Source organism: Limulus polyphemus, unplaced genomic scaffold, assembly GCF_000517525.1.
Source record: "Limulus polyphemus unplaced genomic scaffold, Limulus_polyphemus-2.1.2 Scaffold1219, whole genome shotgun sequence".
NCBI lineage: Eukaryota > Metazoa > Arthropoda > Merostomata > Xiphosura > Limulidae > Limulus > Limulus polyphemus.
This window is the reverse complement of record NW_013666829.1, coordinates 275,917-298,351: the sequence shown is the minus strand read 5'-3', so window position 1 is coordinate 298,351 and position 22,435 is coordinate 275,917. Positions and strand designations below refer to the sequence as shown.

Here is a 22,435-nt window from a genome sequence, read left to right as displayed (position 1 = left end):
CCCAACACAGTACATTACCCAGTCAATATCATCCAAACTGTTAAACATGGTGGTGGCAGCATCATGTTATGGGGATGCTTCTCATCAGCAGGGACTGGACAGCTTGTCAGAATTCTAGTGTAAAACCTGCTTGAGTTAGCCAAGAACCTAAAACTGAGTTGAAAATTCAAATTTCAGCAGGACAACGATCCAAAGCACAAGGCCAAAGCCACACTGGAGTGGTATTAAAAGAAGAATGTGAATGTCTTGGAGTGGCAAAGTCTTGACTTGAAACCAATAGACAATTTATGGCAAGATTTGAAGATTGCAGTTCATCAACAATCCCCAACGAACTTGTCAAAATTGGAGCAATTTTGCCAGGAAAAATGGGCAAAAATTACACCATCCCATTGTGCAAAGCTGGTAGAGACCTATCCAAAAATACTCGCAGCAATAAATTGCTGCCAAAGGTGCTTTCACCAAGTACTGACTTTGCAATCAGCAAATTTAAATTTACATATTTTCTTTGCAGGTTTTGCTCCTTCACAAATAACAGTGTTAAGTTTGATCATTAGAGTTTTGAATAAAAACAAGTTCATTAAAAATATTTACATTATTTGTATTTCATCAAAATGTGACATTATTAGTAGAGGTGAATACTTTTGCAAGGCACTGTAGCTATAGCACAGTAACTGCAAACATATTACAGATGAAAAGCATATAGCTATTGCCCTGTAACTGCATTCTTAAAGAAAAACATGGCTATAACATGATAACAATATCTCTATTGTGTGAAAACATGTTGTAATATTATAACAATACTGTAGACAAATGTGTAGCTTAACATTAATGACTATCTCTGTGGACAAACACACACACACACACACATACATACATACATATATATATACAGAAGTTTTAACAAAATTCCTCTGAACAAACCAATGGCATACTACTGTAACAGCATACCTTTTAATTAAAATTTAAAAAAAGATATCTTAAATTGGGCTACTAGTTTCATAGTTCTTTTAAGCTGCCTACAGAACATTAAAACTATTTCATGAAAATATTATATTTTGAAATATTTTTATCAAAAGTCATGTTTTAATATTAATTTTACTACAAGTGCATTTTTTTTATAGAAACACTCAAGTCATGCTATTGAATACCTTTAAGAAAAAAAAAGACAGTGGACCCACTGTTTTATTTTTGAAAGCTACATAACTGCTAATAATTACAAAAAAATAGTACCTAACACACAGCACACCTTTTTAAGGTGTCTCTACAACAGACATCTAATGTAGTTTCACTCTTAAAAAATTTAATGACTTTAAAAAATATGTTTATGTACCAGCAACAACACAAAAAATTACTCATATTTTCAAACAAAATTTGTATAGCATACACACCAATATAAAATTCACTTTGAAATTACAAATGAGACCATTAAACAAGGCTTTCTTTTAATAAGGCAAGAAAATATTACCTTTGTACTAAGTTTAAATTTCAGGGTGGAATACAACATTAAAGTACTCCTGGGTAAGATAAGTTATTCACATATAATATTTGCTATTTTCTGCATATTTTGATTTGTAAGGGCAACTGTTTAAAGCTGTTTTAGTAGCATACTACTGAAAGATGATAGTTTTAATAGGAGATATATTGAAATTCAATTTCAAATCAAATCCAAGCAGAGTATATTGATAACAAATCTACATTTATTGGTACAAAAATTCCCAAGGGAGGTTGATTAAAATTTTTTTCATGACATTTTGTTAGTTCTCAAAATATCAACACATTATCTTTTGTAAAAATAATAATAATAATAAAAGAAAAAACTAATTTGAATAAAATGTTTCATATTGTTAACCATTTATGGTACACAGTCAATACCAATATATTTTATGGTATAATAAAAAAAATCACTGATGTAAAAGAAATTAAATCACCAGAAATTCACTTGGATCTTCCTGTTAGAGCAACAGCCACCACTTACACAATGTGTACAATCAATATACATGGCCTTACTTGGAAAAAAAACACATTAAAACCCCATACAGCACAAAGCTGTTTAAAATACACTTAAGTTAAACAAGTTTTAGTTCATATTTATAAATCTAAATTCACAACATCATCTAGAGCACCATAACTGGAAAAGAACTGCCGTGAACAGTCATTTGTTTGAAATAGACTACTCTCTGCTTTTGCTGATAATCTACGATCTACACTTGGGCTCTTTGTTGGAGATGTCACTGCACATCCCACAAAAGCCTCAATTACCACCTCGGTATGATCTGCAAAATTCAAGGAATACTCTGCCAGATGGTAAGCAGGGTCTATAACGGCATGATAAGATGTACAGTGATGTGTTATGTCCATTTCAGCCTGTGCACGAGAAATAAAACTTGCTGCAAAGCCACAGCCATTACATTTAAACAGCCATTTTGTAGGCTCTTTCTGAAAATTTGGAAGGTTTCTGTCTTTAATGGAAGAGGATGACTTAAATGGTGAAAGCGGTTGAACTGTGGAAGCACTGCAGTTTGGCCCCTGTATGGGAATTCTACACGTTTTTGCTGATGAGTGGAGTGGTGAAATATTGCTTGAAATGGGCAAATATCTTTCACCTTCAGAATATTTCAGGCACTGACCAGCTTGGAGATTATCCTTTAAACCTAAACTTGTGGATGACAACAAATTCCTGGGAGTGTTTATTTTCTGGGAACTATTAAGTACCCCTCCTGTATGTCGGTCACTCATGGAATTTTGTGGCATGTAGTGAAGACCGTCTGTTGACCCTTCAGTGGTTAAGACTGACTGGTTGTGTTCAAAATTTTGCAATTTCTTTTGTTTGTTATAAAAATGATTTGAATCACTGCTATACAAATTATTATATCTGGATTTCTGAGAAACTCTTATGGACTGTCTGATGTGATGGCTATTAAGGCTATTACCAAGCTTCAACCTACAAGATTTCAGAATGGGAGGGACTTCATCTCCAACGTATACATTTGTTTCCCAATTTGTTGAACTAATAGGCTCTTGTCTCTCCTTATTTTCTGTAGAAATTGGAGTCTGTTTAATAGGAGATGACAGATAATTATTACTAATTCCATAGTTGTAACATTTGCTACTTTTGTTACTGCTGTAAAACATGGTGGATTGACTGCTTTCCTGGAAAGTTACTTCTTTTTGATTTTTCAGCAATTTTTGAGCTACGTTCTGCACATCTGAAGCTGGAGTCTTTACTGTCTCTGCTAGTAGCTGTTGAAGTACAACATCAGGTCTATATTCAGAAATTAAACCATTTCTTGATAGTTTTACACTGCATTCATTATGTTTAAACTCAGTTTCAAGCTTTTCAAATTCCTCTGCTATGTCAACAAGTTTTACACAGCAACGTGGCAGCTTTAAGACTTTAACTTGTTTGTGATGGGACGTGGAAGAACTAAACCTTAAAGGTAGCCAAGGTTTCTTACAACGTCTAGTACGATCTTTTGTTTCACTTGATAAACGAGATAGTTTTTCAAGTAACTGTTTAAACAATTCTTTCTTGTGATAGTCCAAGGATGAATAGATAAGACTTGAGTTACCTCCTAAAATTTCTGGTTCCTTTTGCACTCGTCTATTTTGTATACCATGTTTATTCATCAGGATATGCATCTCTTCAGCAGTATTATTGTGGTCAGAGGTACTTGAAAACATTTGAACTGTGCTATTTTTGTTGAGAACAATATCAGTCATGGCTGACTGATTTTCAAGTTTTTCTATGTCTGTACCTGACTTTCCAGAGGATGTGAAAGAGGACTTTGGTAGAGAGTTACAAGGTGAATGTTTACTTAAAAAACAAATATCTCTCTTATTGGGTGATAAATCTTGGTTTCTAGAACTGGCTATTTGAGTAAGGCTACTGTGAAGACTTGAATTATTTTTCTTTTCTCCACAAGAAGTTATTACTTCATTATTTTGTTCTTTCTGTGTTTTATTAGAAGCCGTTTCTGAAGTGCTGAACTCCATTATTTTCAGCTTAAGCGATAAAGGCAAGAACACCAGAATAGGTTTCTTTGAAGATGATAAAATAGACTTTGAACTATCCATAAACTGTACTTCATAGAGATCACCCTTGTGACATTGTTTTGCACTTATCTTATTTGTATAATTTTTCCTCAACCATTTTTGTATCTCTTGCTTAGTTAGCCTTTTTACTCTCACTGAAACTTTTTTGCAGAGTCTCTTCAATTCTCTTCCCCGTTTGTTCAAACCTACAACGAAAAAATGTCATACAAAATTATACGTCATCTCACTTAATGCTAAAGTTGTCCAAATCAATTGAAAAAATTACATGAAAACAAACTGCCAAGAAGAATTTGAAATTAAAATACTAGCATCTCTGCCATTGAGGCTATCTACTGTCATTATTTAATTCAAATAATAAACATCTGGTTATTACCATAGCCATTTGATGTATAAAAAGCAAAGCATTGTTGAAAAACAAAATTTAGCATTCAAGCAAACATCACCAATAAAATTACAACTAGAAAAAAAAAAGAATATATTATTTAGCATGTCTTCTTACAGCCAAATGTTTTAAATATACAGGTTAGATATGTATATGTATGTGCAAATTAAAATATTATTTAACAACCTCTGTGACCAATGAAAATGCATTTCACTTGTCACATGAGCTGATGTAAAAAGTATTATAAAGACTGCTTTAACTCATAAAATTATACTCAGATAATAAAAATAAAATGTCACAAACATACAACAATATATTCTGGTACAATCCAAACCCAAGATTAATTGTAAAAAATGTGGTCTAAAGAAAAACCAACATGTGATGTGTACATTATCTCTGTAGGAAGAAATCTCAAATGTATACTGCATTGAAACAAAACTATTATTAAGGTGGGGGGGGAATAATGTTCAATTGTGTAATGAAGTAAACATATTGTTACGTCTCCGTGCGTTAGTTGATTTTCCGTAACTTCATTCCGACGAAACTTTAGCGACACAAGTCCTTACTTAATAAAACTGGTTTATTCTTTCCGAATACAACTTTACGATACACTTAATTTCAACAGTCGCGCTATAACAAACGCTATATCTCACGTGGCAAACAATATTTTGTCCGCATACCTTCAATTACTCATTACACTGTTGTCCCGTCACGTTGTGACCATCTTATATATACCAGACTACCCCAATCTAGTAAATGCTAGGGCATTCACGAAGGAACAGGATATTTCTAGAAATACGTGGCGTGATACTAGTCACGTGACCTCGCTGACGCAACAGTAGCTTATACAATAACTATATAAGTTGGGTTTGTTATGCATCAAGTGCTGCCACCTGTACCAATTATCTTATTTCCACAGTGTGAAAGTGAATAATGTAAACAAAAAGCAAAACTTATGGCACCAACACACAAAAATAGACCTTTTTAAGTTACATTCATCAACAAAGTATTTTAGAAAAATGTAACTCATAATGTTCTTCTCATATATTTGTTACTCCTAAACTACGATATTTACTGTTCTCTGGTAGATAAGTTGGATGTAGAAGCTTCCTGCTAAATGCTGCAAGAAATAAAACAATTCCTACAATAAATCTTCAAGAGTGCTAATAGAAAGATCAACAGCCAATTTATCTTAAAACATTTCTAAACAAAGCACTGCTAGAAACAAAACAGCTCCTCAATTCAACGAATATTAGAATTAAGACATCACATCTTCCATAATATCCAAATATTTATGTCTATCTAAAATAAGAAGAAGAGAATAAGATTTTTCCAATGATCCAGCTGAAAGTAAGCTCTTAGTGCCTCATTCTGATCTTCAAACCACGATCTTAATACTTCAACCAGTTTGAAATATTTCCAGCCATTTTTATTCCTAAAAAAGTGTTTATAAACTCCAGACCACAGATTTAAAATTTTGCCTTTTACCATCTGCTAAATGAAAAATAGAGCAAATTTTTCATTTCACTAAGTTTACATAGTTATGATAAAAACTTTGCAAAAAATAAAGAGGAGGTTAGAAGATACTATCATAACTATTATAATTTTATTCAAATAAACATTGTTTATACAATATCTGGTAAAAATCTGAGCTTTAACACGTGCACAACAGGTCAAAGTGTATATGTCACAACCTTTTACAGAATTACATTCAAAATTTAATTAAATAATTTTATTATCAATGTATGCCAATGAATTTGATATTAAAATATAATTTATAATTCAAATTTTGATCTTAGTTAAGTTTTAACTCCTTACTTTCAAAAGAAAATTCTCAATTTTTGCACTTCTGTGTCAAATTATGCACTTACGCTTCATATCCTCCATTTCAGAATATTCTAACATCAAAAATAGGCTGCTGATACTTACAACCCATAAGAAACATGAACTACACATATTGACAAGCAAGAATACAAACTTACAACCCATAAGAAACATGAAATACACATATTTACAAGCAAGAATACAAACTTACAACCCATAAGAAACATGAAATACACATATTGACAAGCAAGAATACAAACTTACAACCCATAAGAAACATGAAATACACATATTGACAAGCAAGAATACAAACTTACAACCCATAAGAAACATGAAATACACATATTGACAAGCAAGAATACAAAATTTGAAACTCTCAATGAATAAAGATCTTAAGATAGTTTATATTTCAAAGATAGCAGTTGAGAAGAAATGCTTGGTATATTTTAAGTAGTTTTAGCTAGTAGCAGTAAAATAATTTTAACCTATTTATATCTTAGTTAAAAAGCCAGGTAAATTATAGTAATCTTGGGACAATCTATTCTAATGTCTGACATATTTTGTGTGTTCTAAAATGCATATTGTTACGACAGCGGTAGTCACGTGACGCTGGTAACACGTCATGATATTCTAGAAGATTCACAAAGAAACAAGATGTACGCTTTTTGTATATATATGACCGGTAAGAAGTGACGGCAACAATATAATTGAACTGCAGACAGAGATAGAGACTGACAATTGAGTCGAGCGAGCACGTGAGTCGTTCGTTGTGAATTATAGCGTTTGTTATAGCGTGACTGTGGAAATTAAGTGTATTGCAAATTTGTATTCAGAAAGAATAAACCAGTTTTATTTAAGAAAGGACTTGTATCGCTAAAGTTTCTTCGGAAAGAAATTATACAGAAAATTAACTAACAACCAGAGACGTAACAATATTTTAAAGCTACACAAATTTTTATTTGAGTAACTAATTTTGTGAAAATAAAGCAAGAACTACTAGTGAGTGTAAAAGTAAGTCACGTGAGCTTCATGTTTGTGGTGTTTATGACAAACAACTAAACTAACGGGGTCTTGCTGGGATTTATTGCTTTTGACAAAAGAGAGTAGTCCAAAGTACAGGCAATTAAACCATAAAATTAAAAGACAAGCATTAACAGTTAAAACTTTGGGTTTAATAATATTGAAAAGTTCAAAAAATGAATTAAAAAGGTACTGTTAATTTTATATAATATTTTTCAATTAAAGTTAGTGTTAGAATAGAGAAAATAACAAGCTAATATAAAACTTTAACAAAAACTTTTGATATTCATTTAGGAGGTTCTAGAGGTTGTTCAAATTAAATATGAAAACTGTGAGATGAAATTATGTATCTTTATTCTTAACATGAAAATTACCTTTTACTGAATGCTTACTAAAAGCTTACCAAATTTCATGAAGGTAAATCTAATAAATTCAGCACTACAGTAAATATTACTATGTGTAACTTCACAGAAAATGGGTTGATCCAAGAAAACGAAGCCAAGCTTATAGGGTTAACATTTAATGAGTTAATTAAATAACATGTGAAACAGAAGAAAAACAGATTATACAGATTGCTTAATCCTTCCTTTATAATACTTCTCTTGCCAGAATGATGTCAGAGTGGACAGAAATTTGCCATGAACCAAATAAACAGACATCAAACATGTCATCAATGGTGCCAGTCCACATCACTACATTAGTATATCACTCTCATAAAATATGATCAACCCTCCATAAAGCTATTGTAGTACAGATGTTTCGAGTCTTTGTCTTAATCGTTATCCTTTTCTAATGTGTATTGTCAATTACATGTACAAGTATTTCTTAAATTTTAACAATAAAAGACTGTTATGCATTTCACCTTCTAATTGAAACATGCTTCTAAACATTCACTAGTTCAATGTGTTTAATTTTTTTCTTTTATATAGTAAGAAAGCATGCTTACACATTTTTACTAAAATAGAGAAAAATAGGGATACCTGGTTATTAGTAAATGTTAACTGTCAGTGAGTGTCAACCTTTAGAAATAAGCATTTTGAAGATAATTTAAAAACTCCTTAAGTATATGTATATAATTTGGAACTGTTCCCTTTATAAATAGCTCACAGTGTTTCTTTCTCTAATAGTTGAGGGGCAATATATAGATATTTATCTAAAATTAACCAATATTCAAAGTTAGCAATAACTGTTTCATTTTAATTAAGCTATCAATTTAAAACTACTGCATCCCCTAGTAGAATTTACCTTCAAACTACTGTAGGCTTTGACAGCAGCAATCACAAAATCAATGTTATTAGCCAATTCGCAACAGGCTTATGGATTTTACTTCACCATGTAAGTATAGTGATATAGATACTATAACTCTGAAAGTAGCTAATGTATCTTCACAAAATTTGGCAAGCTTTCAGTAAATATTAAGTCTTTTATAGACAAAAATTCTATTTTTTAAGTATGCTTACTAAAACTTTGTCCATAATTATATGGAATTAGAGTGTTGACTGCTTCAAATGCAAAGTGATTTTCATGTTAAAAATAATTTCCTTCATCTGAAAATTTTCAAATTTCATTTGCATAGTACCTAAAACCTTCTAAATAAATATTAAACGTTTTTTTTTGCAAAAGAACTCCATACTTTACCTGTTATTTTCTATACTATAATTCTATACAAGATCGGTCAAATTAACTGACCTCATAACTACTAAAAAAGTAGGAAATAAATCTAAATTACCCCTTTTTCCTTTCTGGAATGATTGTAAATTGAAACAGGAAACCACAATTGTTTACCCTAAATAGCTTAAATCCTGTAGCAGTATACATCTATTTATACTTAATTTTATTGGTTTATTGCCCTTTAAACCATGTCTAACTATTAAACCTACCACACAAGTTTAAATCACTTGGTAAACATATAGCTCACATTATTGTATCAAATTATGTAACACACGAGCTGCTTGCAAGCATATCTCATGAGAATATTTTCTTTTTCCCCATTATCTTACCTAATTTAACCTACCAAGTTTCTAATTTTTACATTTTAGTTGCATTTATAATTATAAATAAAGAGTACAGATGAAAAAAGAGAAATATAGTACTACCTGGGTCTTCTTAACTTTTTTGGTGTCGACTGTTGATGACAGTTAAGCTTACTTTTTTTTTTAAACTAATAGTATTACTACAATAGATAGTTATTTTATTTAACTAAATAATGCACCTAAGACCACAGAATAATAACACACAAAAAGTAAACAATGTCCTATAACTAAGATAATTTTTCTATCTTTCTAACTATACGATAAGAGCCTTCAGAAAATCAGCTAAGCTTATCAGTTTGATTCCCATGAGAAAAGTTTATAATTGGAGGCAATTAAACATTTCTCTGTATAAAAAGCAAAGTAATATAATACATCATTTGACAGACTTAAACTTTGGCTTTCTATTGGTTATAAATAATATAGTAAATATCAGAGAAAACTACTGGCAATTTGTGAAAGAGGATGTGGCAGGTGAATGTGACAAATGGGTCCGATTTTCTAGTTTGTGGCTCATTAAACAAATAAGAATGAAGGCTAGAAAAATTATGCTTTGTCTGAGTAATATCTATATTATATTGATTAATTTATGTTAAATTCCATACTTCTTAAAAGGGTGATAAAAAAATTAGAGAAGATGGAAAATGTCACTATTTTCATACTAGGAGAGATTGAGAATTTTATAAAATATTTCTTTATACAAGTAAGAACTTAATACTTAAATAATATTAAAATTTGATTTATTAAGCTTATTTACATACAATGATAGTAAAATAATTTTATTAAATTTTGAATGTAAATCTATAAAAGGTTGTGACCTACCATTGCTAAAGGGTTAAAACACATAGAGAGGAGCAATAATTCCTTATCACCAGGTTATATGACATCTTTATTCAGATTTTTATTTATTTTTTTTCAAAAAAGAGGGTTAAAGCTTTGAAAACAGGAAAGAAAAAAAACTTTGAATCATCATTTACTAATGGTACCATGGTAAGTGACATCAGGTCAAAGAAGTCTACTACACAACTCCATTCTACCAGACAAACATGCAGGTTAATAATGTTGTATGCATATGACTATAATAAGCACTTGAAGATGCCAAACAAACATTACTAAAAATTGGCTACATTTTATTAGTGTTAGCCTAACTTTCTCTTGTCACTGTTTTGAATAGATACTAATATTTCATACAATATAGAAATAATTTCTCACCTGTCTGTAAAACTCTTAACCTTTCATGACGCTCACGAAAATTGAAAGAGTAAAGATGAGAAGAGCTTTGACGATTCTTTTTGAAGGGTCGATAAGTGACTGGATACTTTGTTAGCATATCTCTGCTTCTCAAATGTGGAAATTTATGTATGTCAGAATGAAGGCTAACCACAGAAAAGTTACAGTACTTTTCACATTTGTTAATGCTTAGAAGAGAAGAATTTGGTTCAACCATCAAGTGTTTATTAAGACTAAGAATCTGTTGACCTAGAGGGGAACAAAGATCTATGTCTTCAAAGATCCGATTAGTATGACCGTGATAATTTAACTTGATCAAATTTTGTAACTTAGAAGCGGTATTTGTACGGGAAATTTTCCTTAGTGGAAAAATTTGTTTTAAACTTTCAAAGCCATCCTTATCAATGAGAGATTTTTCCATCAAGTTGAAAGCCCGAAGAAATGAGTTCTGATCTATGCACTCATCTGAAAGGTCTTCACAGAAATAAGGTGAAGAAGAGATAGTTGATATGTCTGAAGAAGTATCAAATTTGTCTGGTTTTTCTACTAGGTAGCTATAACATCAGAAAAAGAAGAAAAAAAAAAGTTGTTTTTTTTCAACTTCTAAAATTACAAATAAATAGAGAACAATATTAAGGGAGAGAAAAAATGGTAATTTTACTTTGTTTTATATGATTAAGTGTATTTAAATTGACATATTTATTTAACTGATACATAGTGATAACTGTTTACATAAAACTTTTTGAATAATTTAATAAATGTGAATGGCTTCTAATAAGCTTGAAAATAAAACCTCTTGCAAATTAATATCCAAAAAGCACAGATCCGCTCAAAATATCTGTCAGGAAACGTGAGTACTCACTTTTCTTCATATGAAAATGGTATACTACCCAATGATGAAACACAAACTGACACTGGAAGGTCCCTGCTAGGATGGACATGCATACCACGTACTCCATACCTGTCTCTTCCTTATTTGCATATATAAAACAAAAACAATAATTAACACAATTACTCACACAAACAGAAATAAGTCTAACATTACTTTCATAAAGATGAATAACAAATGTAATACTTCCAATTAATTCTCAAAAAAGTAAATGCTAAATTACATGCTTTTTTTTCATGCTTTATAATTATTTGTTCAGAACTCTTACATTAAGAAACTAGCACGAATAGTATGTGTAAAGCTTACTCTAGGTAAAATGAAAGTTTATTTGGTTCTTTTTAAAGCTATTAACATTTGCCTTTAAGTATTTTAAGTGTTGCAGTTGTAAAAGGAAACAAATGATACATGTTGCCGCAATATTTACATAAAATGCCAAAACTCTTTCAATTGACACTTCCTGTTTAAGATAATCAGAAACAATTAATGCCTTCAGTGTCATCAACATATCTTTATTATTTCAACTGTATAAAAAATATCTGGTCTTTACGTTTTTTACAAATACTGTAAATGTGTAAACAATTTGAAAGGTAGGTGGTCTTGACTGGACTTCTATTGTCGTGTTACAAGGCTAAATGAGTATGTCATACCTTACATCATTAGAGTTCGTTACTGTGCCTTTATTACAACCCACTTCAGACAGTTTAGCTAGTAACCAAAAGGAGCATAGCATGATGATTTTTACTGAACTTTTATCTTTAAAGTAATATCTAAATAACAACAAACAAAAACTGATTAAAAATGAAAGTTTTAATGTAACTGTGTGAAGCCTATGAATCCTCTTGTCTCCTAAATCTCTCTCTGCTTATATCCTATTTGTTTACATACTGTTCTTCTAGCTTTTAAAAATTTGCAGTGTCTCCCAAAGGTGGTAGGAATTAGTTTAATATTCTCGATAGAATGAACAGGGGTGAGGACCTTCCAATCAATTACCTGAATGGAGAAGGGCTATTTATCTCTTTTGAACTGATTTGGTCAAACTGAGAAATATATTTGGCTGCCAAAAGGCACTAAAACCAGTAAATGTTTTTGAGAAGGAAGGGAAGATAACCAGTTTTAGTGAATTTGAAACTATGCAACATTATAATAAAATTACCACACACACACACACAAACTTTCCACACAGAATAAACACAGCTGCTGCAGTATATATACATAACTAGCTGTAAGTACCTATGAGTAACCATTACACCAGTAAAACAAGACTTCAAGTTTTCCATTCACTAGCAAACATATGGTTAATTTTCATTCTATGTCAACATTCTGTGATTTAAAGATATCAATCATCATACACTTTTTCCCAACTTATTTAAATAAGTTACTCATTGGTCTCATATATTCACATACTAAAATTTACATAAGTATTACCACATGATTTTACTTTCACATTTTCAGAATCAAAATGACTTTATAACAGGTATTTATTTTTGAAATACTGAAAACCTTTCCTTGTTGAGTTTGTGCTTATGCTGTCAACAAAATGCGACTCAAAATTTCTAAATATACTCTTTATTCTCACATACCCATAATTCTCCACTCTCCCACCTTCCATGTGACTTACTGCACAAGCATCAGGGAACTTTACATAACCTCTGCTTTCCCATCATAATTTATATTTTATTGGAAGTTGCAGTTGTAACAAAAACCCAGTTGTGGGAAGATGGGTGTAAAGGTACTTCAAATGTAAATACCTGCTTGAATTTCATTTTAGTTTTAGAACTGTAAAACTCAAATCAGGCGATCTTACCTCTGAAATTCTAAAAGCAATAATACCCCCACTGAACAGAAGGTGGAAACTGATACAGAAAAACCAATAAATCAAAGGGCACAAGGATAATAACCTAGACTACAATAATGAAGCAGTTGATCCAAAATCCCATATGAACTAGTCATTGAACAGGCACAAGCTAAACGTTGGATGTGTGAATAATACATCTCAAAGACAAAGCTAACTAGGTGGTCACTTAAATAAGTCAACAACTGAGCAAAATACCAATCATCCATGTAATGATGGAAAATGATATTAAGTGTGTAAAAAACCAGCTAATGATTTTACTACACATTTGAAGAAATGAGATGCCACAGCCAGACCAACAAGAGAGGGCCATAATCTGATAAACCATTCTTCCATATGAAAAACACACAAAGAAATGGACAAAAACATGGGTGAATTTGTAAATAAGAATCTTTGATATCCACTTTCTTCACACAAAACACTAACCCTTGATGAAGGAACTTGCATAAGTTTCTCACTGGTTCCCTCTTGAAAGGAGGAATGTCTAGGTAATGACCGAAATGGGAAAGATCTGATACTGTCCTCAATTTCCTACTTTTTCCCCACAACAAAAAAGAAAACAGGGAAACATTAAGTACAACTTCTATATCCACTTGTTTTGTAGTTCCAAAAATCAAATAAAAGCTGTAAGAGTCAAAAATTGAAAAGAATGGTAAACAGAAATGAAGAAATCTGAGGATCCACAGATGAACAAAATATTAGGTAGTCAAGAAACTAATGTCATGTTTTGGAACCCTTTCATTAACCACTCACCCAAAAATGTACATCACGTATAATAGTTAAACAAACTGCCTAAACATCACGTTAGTGTGGCCTATATAATGTGTAAAGTGTAGTATACTCTAATCCCTTATAGTGATGCCACACTACAAGACACAAATTTGGCATGTAATGCTGTTTGAATACAAGAAGGGGAAACAATGCCTCTGTAGACACAAAAAATATCAAAGAAGTTTATGGAAAAGTTTTGAATGTTCATAAGTGTCAACAGTAGTTGATGTTTTTTGCTTCAAAACCAAGTGATTTCTTTAATCAGGGCATTAACAACCCGACTGTAAGATGAAAAAGCATTATCGATAAGAATGGAGACTATTTTATTTAATAAATGTTTTGTTTTGATATACAAGTTGTTCGGGTATTTTCACCTAAACAAAAAGAGACATAAATTTCTTGACAACCTAATATCTGAGATGACTCCTAAAAGTACAAATAGAAGAGCCATTCATATGAGTGGATCACAAATTTTATTTGCCCAAAGCTACTCACTAGACATTCCTAATTTTAAAGTGATAGACTATAGAGAAGGCAATTATTCAACACCAGTCACCATCAACTCCTGGGCTACCGTATTGAACAGAAGAATTTGACTGTTACTCTTCTAATGCATCAACAGCCCCAAAGTGTGGAGCACATTTTTTTTCAGCAGTAACAGAGTACAAACCATGGGGCCTCAGATCCTGTTTGGCATGCTAAATACTAGGCCATCCTCAGCCCATAGTCATAAGTATGCAAAAGCAGGGTTGTTGTTTTTTAGATCAGCTGAAAAGAAGAACAAAAGAAGATTACCAAGTAACACACCCTGATGGGTTAAAGTTGTAAAGGAAGATAAAAAAAAATAAACTAATATAATTGGTTCTTAAACATTTGACTTAACAGTAACAGTGTTGACAATAGGCTACTGGTATTTGGTATTGAGTAATATTCTCAGGTTATAATTATAAATACAATGGTTAAGACTAGTGTAAGAATTAAGCATTCACATTTTGTTAGGTGTAATGGATGCAGTGAGTGGGTTATATTTGGTAACTCAAGATTGGCATGTATTTTTAAGGAAGCTAGTAATGAAGATGTGCAATTTGTATGTAGAGTTTGTAAGTTGGAAGAGAAGTTGGAGGCTATCATAGTTAAAGTGGAGACAACAGATAAAGAAAAGTGTAGACTGTTGGAAATGGCAGCAGGATTTCAAAAGGAGCTTAAGCTATAAATGCTAGGAATACATCAAATAACAATGACTTTCAAGAAGTTTGAAAGATTAGTATTAGGGCTAAAAGTGGTGAGTTTAATTGTAATGAGCCTATCCTACTGAGCAACAAATTTCAGGTCTTGGCTTCTGCAGACGAGGAACTATTGGAGGGAAGGAAAATAAAAGGGGCAGAGAAGGATCATAAGTAGGTTATAGTTATAGGTGATTCCTTGACAGGATAGTCTGTGTGGTAAACAGGGAAAAAAGAATCAGATTATGGTACCCAGAGGCACAGGTGGAGGATATAACTGACAGAGCAGGAGATATAAAAAAGGGGGCTAGCAGAGATGCAATTTTTGTGGTGCATGTAAGAGTTAATGATGTAGGGAAAGGTAGGTCAGAGAAGCTAATTAATAAGTACAACGGGGTTGATAAATGCATTTAGAGAAAAAGGCCATAACTTAATTTTGTCAGGGATACTACCCAGAATTAACTGTGAGGATGAAGTTATAAGTACGTCACTAGGGCTAAATGCTAGGCTTAGGTTAGTATGTAAGCATGAGCAGATTGGCTGGTTGGACTTGTGGAATCAGTTCAGTGGAAGAAGGGAGCTTTTTGGAATGGATGGTTTACATTTAAATAGAGTAGGGGCTGGCTTGTTTGCTAAGGCTATTACCTCAACTGTAAGAGAAGTTTTAAACTAGGACTAGACAGTGGTGAGGGCCAGGAAAAACTAAATGCAAAAAAGAATAAGAGGCAGAGAAAAGTTTAGCATAGAAGTAGCTATAAGGATAGGCTTAATTGTTACTATTGTAATGCTAGAAGGCTATTTAATAGGGATAGAGTACTAAAGAGGAGGAAAGGGGGGGGAGTGGCTTTATATGTAAAACGTGAGTTACATCCTGTTGAAGTTAAGAATATCAAAGATAATAGCAAGGAGATCGATTCCATTTGTGTTTCTATTAGCAGATATAGAGGGAAAAGGCTTTTAGTGGGAATTTGTTATAGACAACCAAATAATACTGATGAAATTAGTGAGAAACTTTACAATGAGATTAAGATTTCAGCTGTTAATGAAGTCATAATTATGGGTGAATTAAATTTCAGCCATGTAGATTGGGAAGTGCTAGAGTCAAACCACGAGGGAAAAAGGTTTTTTGAAACGGTTGAAGATGGCTTTCTTCACCAATTAATCAAAGAACCTACTAGAAAATGATGCTATTTTAGATTTATTGTTAACTTCAAATACAAAAATGATTGAGAGGGTGGAAATTAGGAAACATCGCGGTGCAAATGGTCATTGCTTTATTAGGTTCAATGTTTTGCTGCATATGGAGATAAGGAATAATGATATTTTGGTTACAAATTTCAAAAAAAAATTTTGAAGGGACGCAACAAGAATTATCTGTTGTGAATTGAGCAGGTGAATTATTTGAAAACACTGATGAGATGTGGAAATTTTTAAAGATAAATATTCAAGGTAAACATTCCTTATAGAAAGAAAAGGGTAGATGCAAGTAAAAAAAAAAACAGTTTGGCACACAGAAAGTATAAGAGATAAAATTAAAGAAAAGCATAAGAAATTTGTTTGTTTTGAATTTCACGCAAAGCTACACGAGGGCTATCTGCACTAGCCGTCCCTAATTTAGCAGTGTAAGACGAGAGGGAAGGCAGCTAGTCATCACAACCCACTGCCAACTCTTGGGCTACTCTCTTACCAATGAATAGTGGGATTGACCATCACATTATAACACCCCCACGGCTGAAAGGGCAAGCATGTTTGGTGTGACGGGGATTCGAACCCACGACCCGCAGACTGTAAGTCGAGTTCCCTAACCACCTGGCTATGCCGGGCCCATAAGAAATTTAAATTGACTGGTATGACGAGAGATTTAGATTATAGAAGATCAAGAAAGTTGGTCAAACAGGAAATTAGGACATCAAAAAGGACGTATGAGAAAAGGTTGGCTGAAAATGTAAAATTTAACAGTAGGGATTTCTTTAAAAATACTAAGAGTAAACAAAATGTTAGAAAGGAAGACTCACATCTGATGATTATGAGATAGCTGGGTTATTAAATTTTGCTTTTTCTTCAGTTTTTACTAATGAAGATTTAAGCAGTATTCCACATCTTGAACAGTTGATTGGTGGAAACAAAATCGAATAAGGCAACTGCATTAATTTTGGGCTGGTTAAGAAAAAATTGGGAAGCTTATAGAATGATAAGGCACCTGGACCAGATACTATTTCCCCAAGGATTTTGAAGGAGGTTAAAGATTGGATATGTGAGCCAATTACTACTATTTTATGTCAGTCCTGGAATAGTGGGCAGGTACAAGAAGATTGGAAGTTAGCTAATGTAACTCATCTTTTCCAGGGAGTTGATAAAAATTGTCCCAGTAATTATAGACTCATTAGCTTTACATCAGTTGTGGGAATGGTTTTGGGAAATCTGATAAAAGATGCTTTACAAAGTCATTTAACATGTTTAGAATTTTATTGGATAGTCAACATGGTTTCACGAAGGAAAAATATTGCCTTACAATTCTTTTAACATTCTTTGAAAAGGTTACTGCTTATGTAGATGAGGGTAAGAGTGTAGATTTGGTGTATCTGGATTTTCAGAAAGAATTTGACATAACAGGTTTGTAAAAAATATCTCTATAGGTGTGGGGGAAAAGCTAGAAAATTGGACAGCAGAGTGGTTGGATGGAAGTAACCAGAGGGTTGTTACAAATTGAGTTCAGTCAAACTGAACTAATGTCACAAGTGGGATACCTCAGGGCTCAGTCTTAGGACCTTTGCTTTTTTTGATTTACATCAATGACATAGATGAAAAAGTGGTCAATAAATTACTTAAATTTGCAGATGATAATTAAGGTCTTTGGTGTTGCTAGCTATGAAAAGGATACTGCTGAATTACAAAATGATTTAGGTCATTTAGGGATTTGGGCAAATAAATGGCAGATGGGTTTTAATTATAATAAGTACAAGATAATGCATGTGGGTTATCATCATTTGAATTTTAAGTATAATTTGAATGAAAATAACCTAAATGTCATGAAAGAAAGGGATTTTGGTGCAATAGTTGATCAATCTCTAAAGACATCCAAGTACTGTGCTGTTGCTAGTGGTAGGGCAAATAGGATTTTAGGTTGTATCTACAGAAATATTGAATTGTAGACTTGTAGTCTAAAGAGGTTATAATTTCACTGTGCAGGTCACTGGTTAGGCCACATTTGGAATATTGTGTTCAGTCTTGGGCTCCTTACCTAAGGAAAGACATTGAATTGTTGGAAAGGGTTCAGAAAAGGGTTACTATAATGGTGTCTGGGAGGGAGGGGTTGCCATACGAGGAGAGGCTGTAATCTCTCCAATTGCTTTCTCTTTAAAAAAGAAGTTAGAAGGGATCTGATTGAGGTGTTTAAGATTGTAAAGAATAGTGTTGATGCTTCATCGGTTTTCATATTTAACAGTGAGAATAGTAGGACTAGGGGACACAAATATAAATTTTGGCAAGGTAGGAGTCATTTTCAGCTAAGACAATTTAATTTTTCTAACAGGGTGGTTGGCCTTTGAAATGGGTTGCCTTCAGATGTGGAGGCAGTAAATTTCAGTGAGTTTAAGGGAAAGCTTGATAAGTATATGAATGGAAGAGGGTTGCTTTAAGATTTTTTTAAAATTTATTTATTAATAGTTTTAGTGTAACAGAAGTTGGTTAATATTTAAAACATAACATATTTGAGAAAGAAAAAATGAGACCAGCAAAAATGTCTTCATGATTATGGCTAGCAAATAAATACTGCTCTGCAATCATTAAAGCCAAATAGGCTCAAGTAAGAGATTGACCTTATTCAAAGAATAAAAGAAGAATGGCAAGTGTTATGCAAACTGAGCAACCACATAATCATGAAATTCACTAGGAACACCAGCATACAATGGCACAAATGCACTGATCAAGGCTAACAATGAAGTTAAAAGGTCATCCTGCACACCATTGGCAAATTGCACGAATAAGGTCTCCAAATAAGTTATAGAAGTTGAGATAGTGACAGAAACAGTTACATCAGAACTAGCATTGAATGCTGAATTCACTGTAGCAAAGTTAAAAGCATGGGTGCCAACAAGAAAAATCTCAATTATGATGGGAAAACAGAGCTTATGTAAGATCTAACACTAGCACAATAAGGAAGATGGAAGAATAGAAAACTATGAGTAAGTGACACATGCTATGCAGTGCATATAGAACATTCAAAAATGTTGAGTCACATTTTGTTCACAGCATGCACACAAACTCTACAAGGAAGGGCTTTCAATATTTCAGAGGTAAGACTATTTGACTTGCACTGTCTTATTACAAGTGCTCTAGCCATTACAAAAACAGCAAAGTTAAACACTCGCACACAATCTCCACTACTGTAAGTATATGCATGTAAATGAATACTTTGAAGAAGTTTTACACAAACAATTATAAAAGTAAATTATTATTCGATCAACACTTTTCAACATTAATTTTTAGTTATTTTTCATTAGCTCTATCAATTGTATGACTAACTTGGTTTAAAATTTTATATTTTTGTGTCTTTATAAAAATTCTTATTTTTCACTTATAATAATATGAACTTTGGTTTTCATTAATTTGGCACATTTGAAAAATAAAAATACATATCAGTATAAAACATAAATAAACATGTAAGTTGTATACCTTTGTAATAAAAATGATCATGAACAACTTTGGATTCTGGTGCTGGAACTGGAACAATTCTTGATTCTGGTGTCAAAACTGGTTCAGAAATGTCCTAAAATCCATGAACATATACATATGTATGTATCAGATTACGGTAATCGATAAGATAATGAGTAATTGCAGCAACAAATACTTACATGTTGGCCATTAATATAATAAGTACTCACTTTCTTTAGCATAAATGTGTTTGCATTCCCAACAATGTATGTTCATACAGAACAAATTCATGAAGTTTATGTTTATAAAACTCCACTAGATGAAATAATTGTCATCTAACATGAGCCCATATTTCATATCATAATGGAAAAGTCATTTCATGAAAAGTTCTAACCAGGGTTGCAGAGTAGTTACACACAGGCACAATGTTCCCCAAAATACATGGTCTTACCCCAAAGATTTTATTGTACAGCCAACAGGAATACTCACATGTCATCCATTCCTAATCCGAAATTTTAATAAATCTTCAATTCGAAGAGCATCAAATATGTGGTTTTATTTAAGTTTAAAACCACTTCTTACAGAGCATTGGATCACTGTACATTAATAGAAAAAAAAACAGTATCTCATGTGTGCTATCTAAGATACCAGCATCACACTTATTGTAACCAACATATTGTTTTGAATCACCACCATAAAGAAATCATGGGATGAAAGTACATGACTGTACATCCACCAGGAACCCAATTCAATGAGCTTTGATTCAATTATACCTTTAACTCTCCACCCACCCTGGTCCTCCAAATTTCCAGAAGTTTTGAAGTCTGTGCCCTGAATATTTTGGCATTCTGCTCCCCTGGTTCTAACTATGAAAGAATTAATCCAAAATTAAAAAAAAATACGTTTACAAGGTATGTTATTCATGGGGGAAAAATATTATACTTGGTTGATGTCACTTATCTAACTAAAATGACACATTAAAATATAACAGAAAAATGAAACCTTGGATTTAGAAAGTGAAAGTTGTACAACAGAAATGTTGGAGTAGGATTAGTCATACAGCAGAAATGGTGTAGCATTAAAGACATACGGCTGTGCTACTGGAACATGTTTTGTGCAGTGCTGAAGCACTTATATGATTAATATAAGCTGTCTTTCAGAAGTATCCTTTTTCTAAACATATCTAGATCAGAAACTTATCACTCCTTTACAAACTAAATGCAATTACTGCAAGATAAAAAAGTTGGAACTCCCTATTTTCAGCTCACTTAATGTATAAATAAACTTCAGCTTAAATCTGTGTAGACTGTACTCTTCATTACAAAGAGCCTCAATTATACCAGAGGCTATTTATCAGAAAAGTAGGTATAATTATAGTAACTAATAATAATGAGAAAATACATTTTGTACTAAGTTCTTTCAGAGTACACATATTTTCGTCTATTACATGTTCATTTAAAAAGTACAGAAAATAATGTAAATTATGAATTTTAAGCATCCTTAGAGGTTCATATGTATGGGTAAACCAGTCTATAAAACTTACTTGAGTCTCAATCCACAAATCTAGAAAGTACTATACAGATTTTAGTAGGTTAATAAAAACTAATAATAATAATATATGTTGTTAGAATAAATAAGTGATATAGTGTTAAAATTCTTACCCCAATTCTGACAGAAATAAAACTGATGAAAAATTTCATATCACAAAGTTAATCCAGTTCACACAGTTGTTCTTATCATGCAATTTGCTAATTTATAAATATTGTTTCAACCACTAATAAATATGCTGTATACCAGCTGGCCTGAAGAACCCTATTACTAGAAGAATGACCTCATAAACACTGGATATAGAAAACATATAGTGTGGTTAACATGCTAGTATATACTTTCCTTTACTTTCACTTTGAAGTTCTTTGGACTCAAAAGAAAAGTCACTTACATAATGAAACATTTTTGGCACCACACAACTTCAATATTGTTATCATTTTTAAACTTACTTATTTGATGTTGTTATGTTTAACCCTATTGCCCTGGGTACCCTTTAGTGTCTTATTTTCAAAACATTATTAAGCTACTTTTTGTTTATGTTATACCAATTATAATAGCATAAAATCTTAGCTAATAATCCATATTTTAATAGTATACACGTTTTAAGTTCTTAATTCTACAATGCAATAGTTTAAAAAATCCTGAACTTGCACTAGTGTGACCTACGTGAAACATTTTCTCTTAGCATGTCATCATCCCTATTTTATCCACAATCCCTCGAAAAACTATGAAATTTAACGTAAATTACTCTCTATAAAATTGTTATTGCTCGGACAAACCATAATTTTTATAGCCTTCAATTTTGTTTGGTTACATAGCTATCGAATGAAAATCAGAACCCTCCTGCCACACCCACCTGTCACATCTTCTCCTTCAGAATTCGTTATAGTTCTCTCTTACGTTTCATTATATATTACCTATAACTAATAGAAACTCAAGGTTTTTATCTATCAAATAACG

At 32.2% G+C, this 22,435-nt stretch overlaps 1 protein-coding gene across 4 annotated transcripts in view; it reads right to left on the bottom strand.

Moving 5' to 3' along the window:
• Positions 1–1,164: 1,164 nt before the first annotated feature.
• LOC106462665 overlaps positions 1,165–22,435 on the bottom strand; it is a 34,940-nt gene continuing 13,669 nt past the window's right edge. For 2 of the 4 annotated variants that reach the window (XM_022389987.1, XM_022389988.1), the window contains exons 3-7: positions 19,949–20,042; positions 11,402–11,510; positions 10,522–11,093; positions 5,511–5,555; positions 1,165–4,238 (exon numbers count right to left, since the gene is read on the bottom strand). In XM_022389987.1, the coding sequence (XP_022245695.1) occupies positions 2,089–4,238; positions 5,511–5,555; positions 10,522–11,093; positions 11,402–11,510; positions 19,949–20,042 (2,970 nt within the window). In that variant the 3' untranslated portion in view covers positions 1,165–2,088. The remainder of the gene's footprint in view (positions 4,239–5,510; positions 5,556–10,521; positions 11,094–11,401; positions 11,511–19,948; positions 20,043–22,435) is intronic. The other 2 variants (XM_022389989.1, XM_013922609.2) reach the window with 2 other exon arrangements.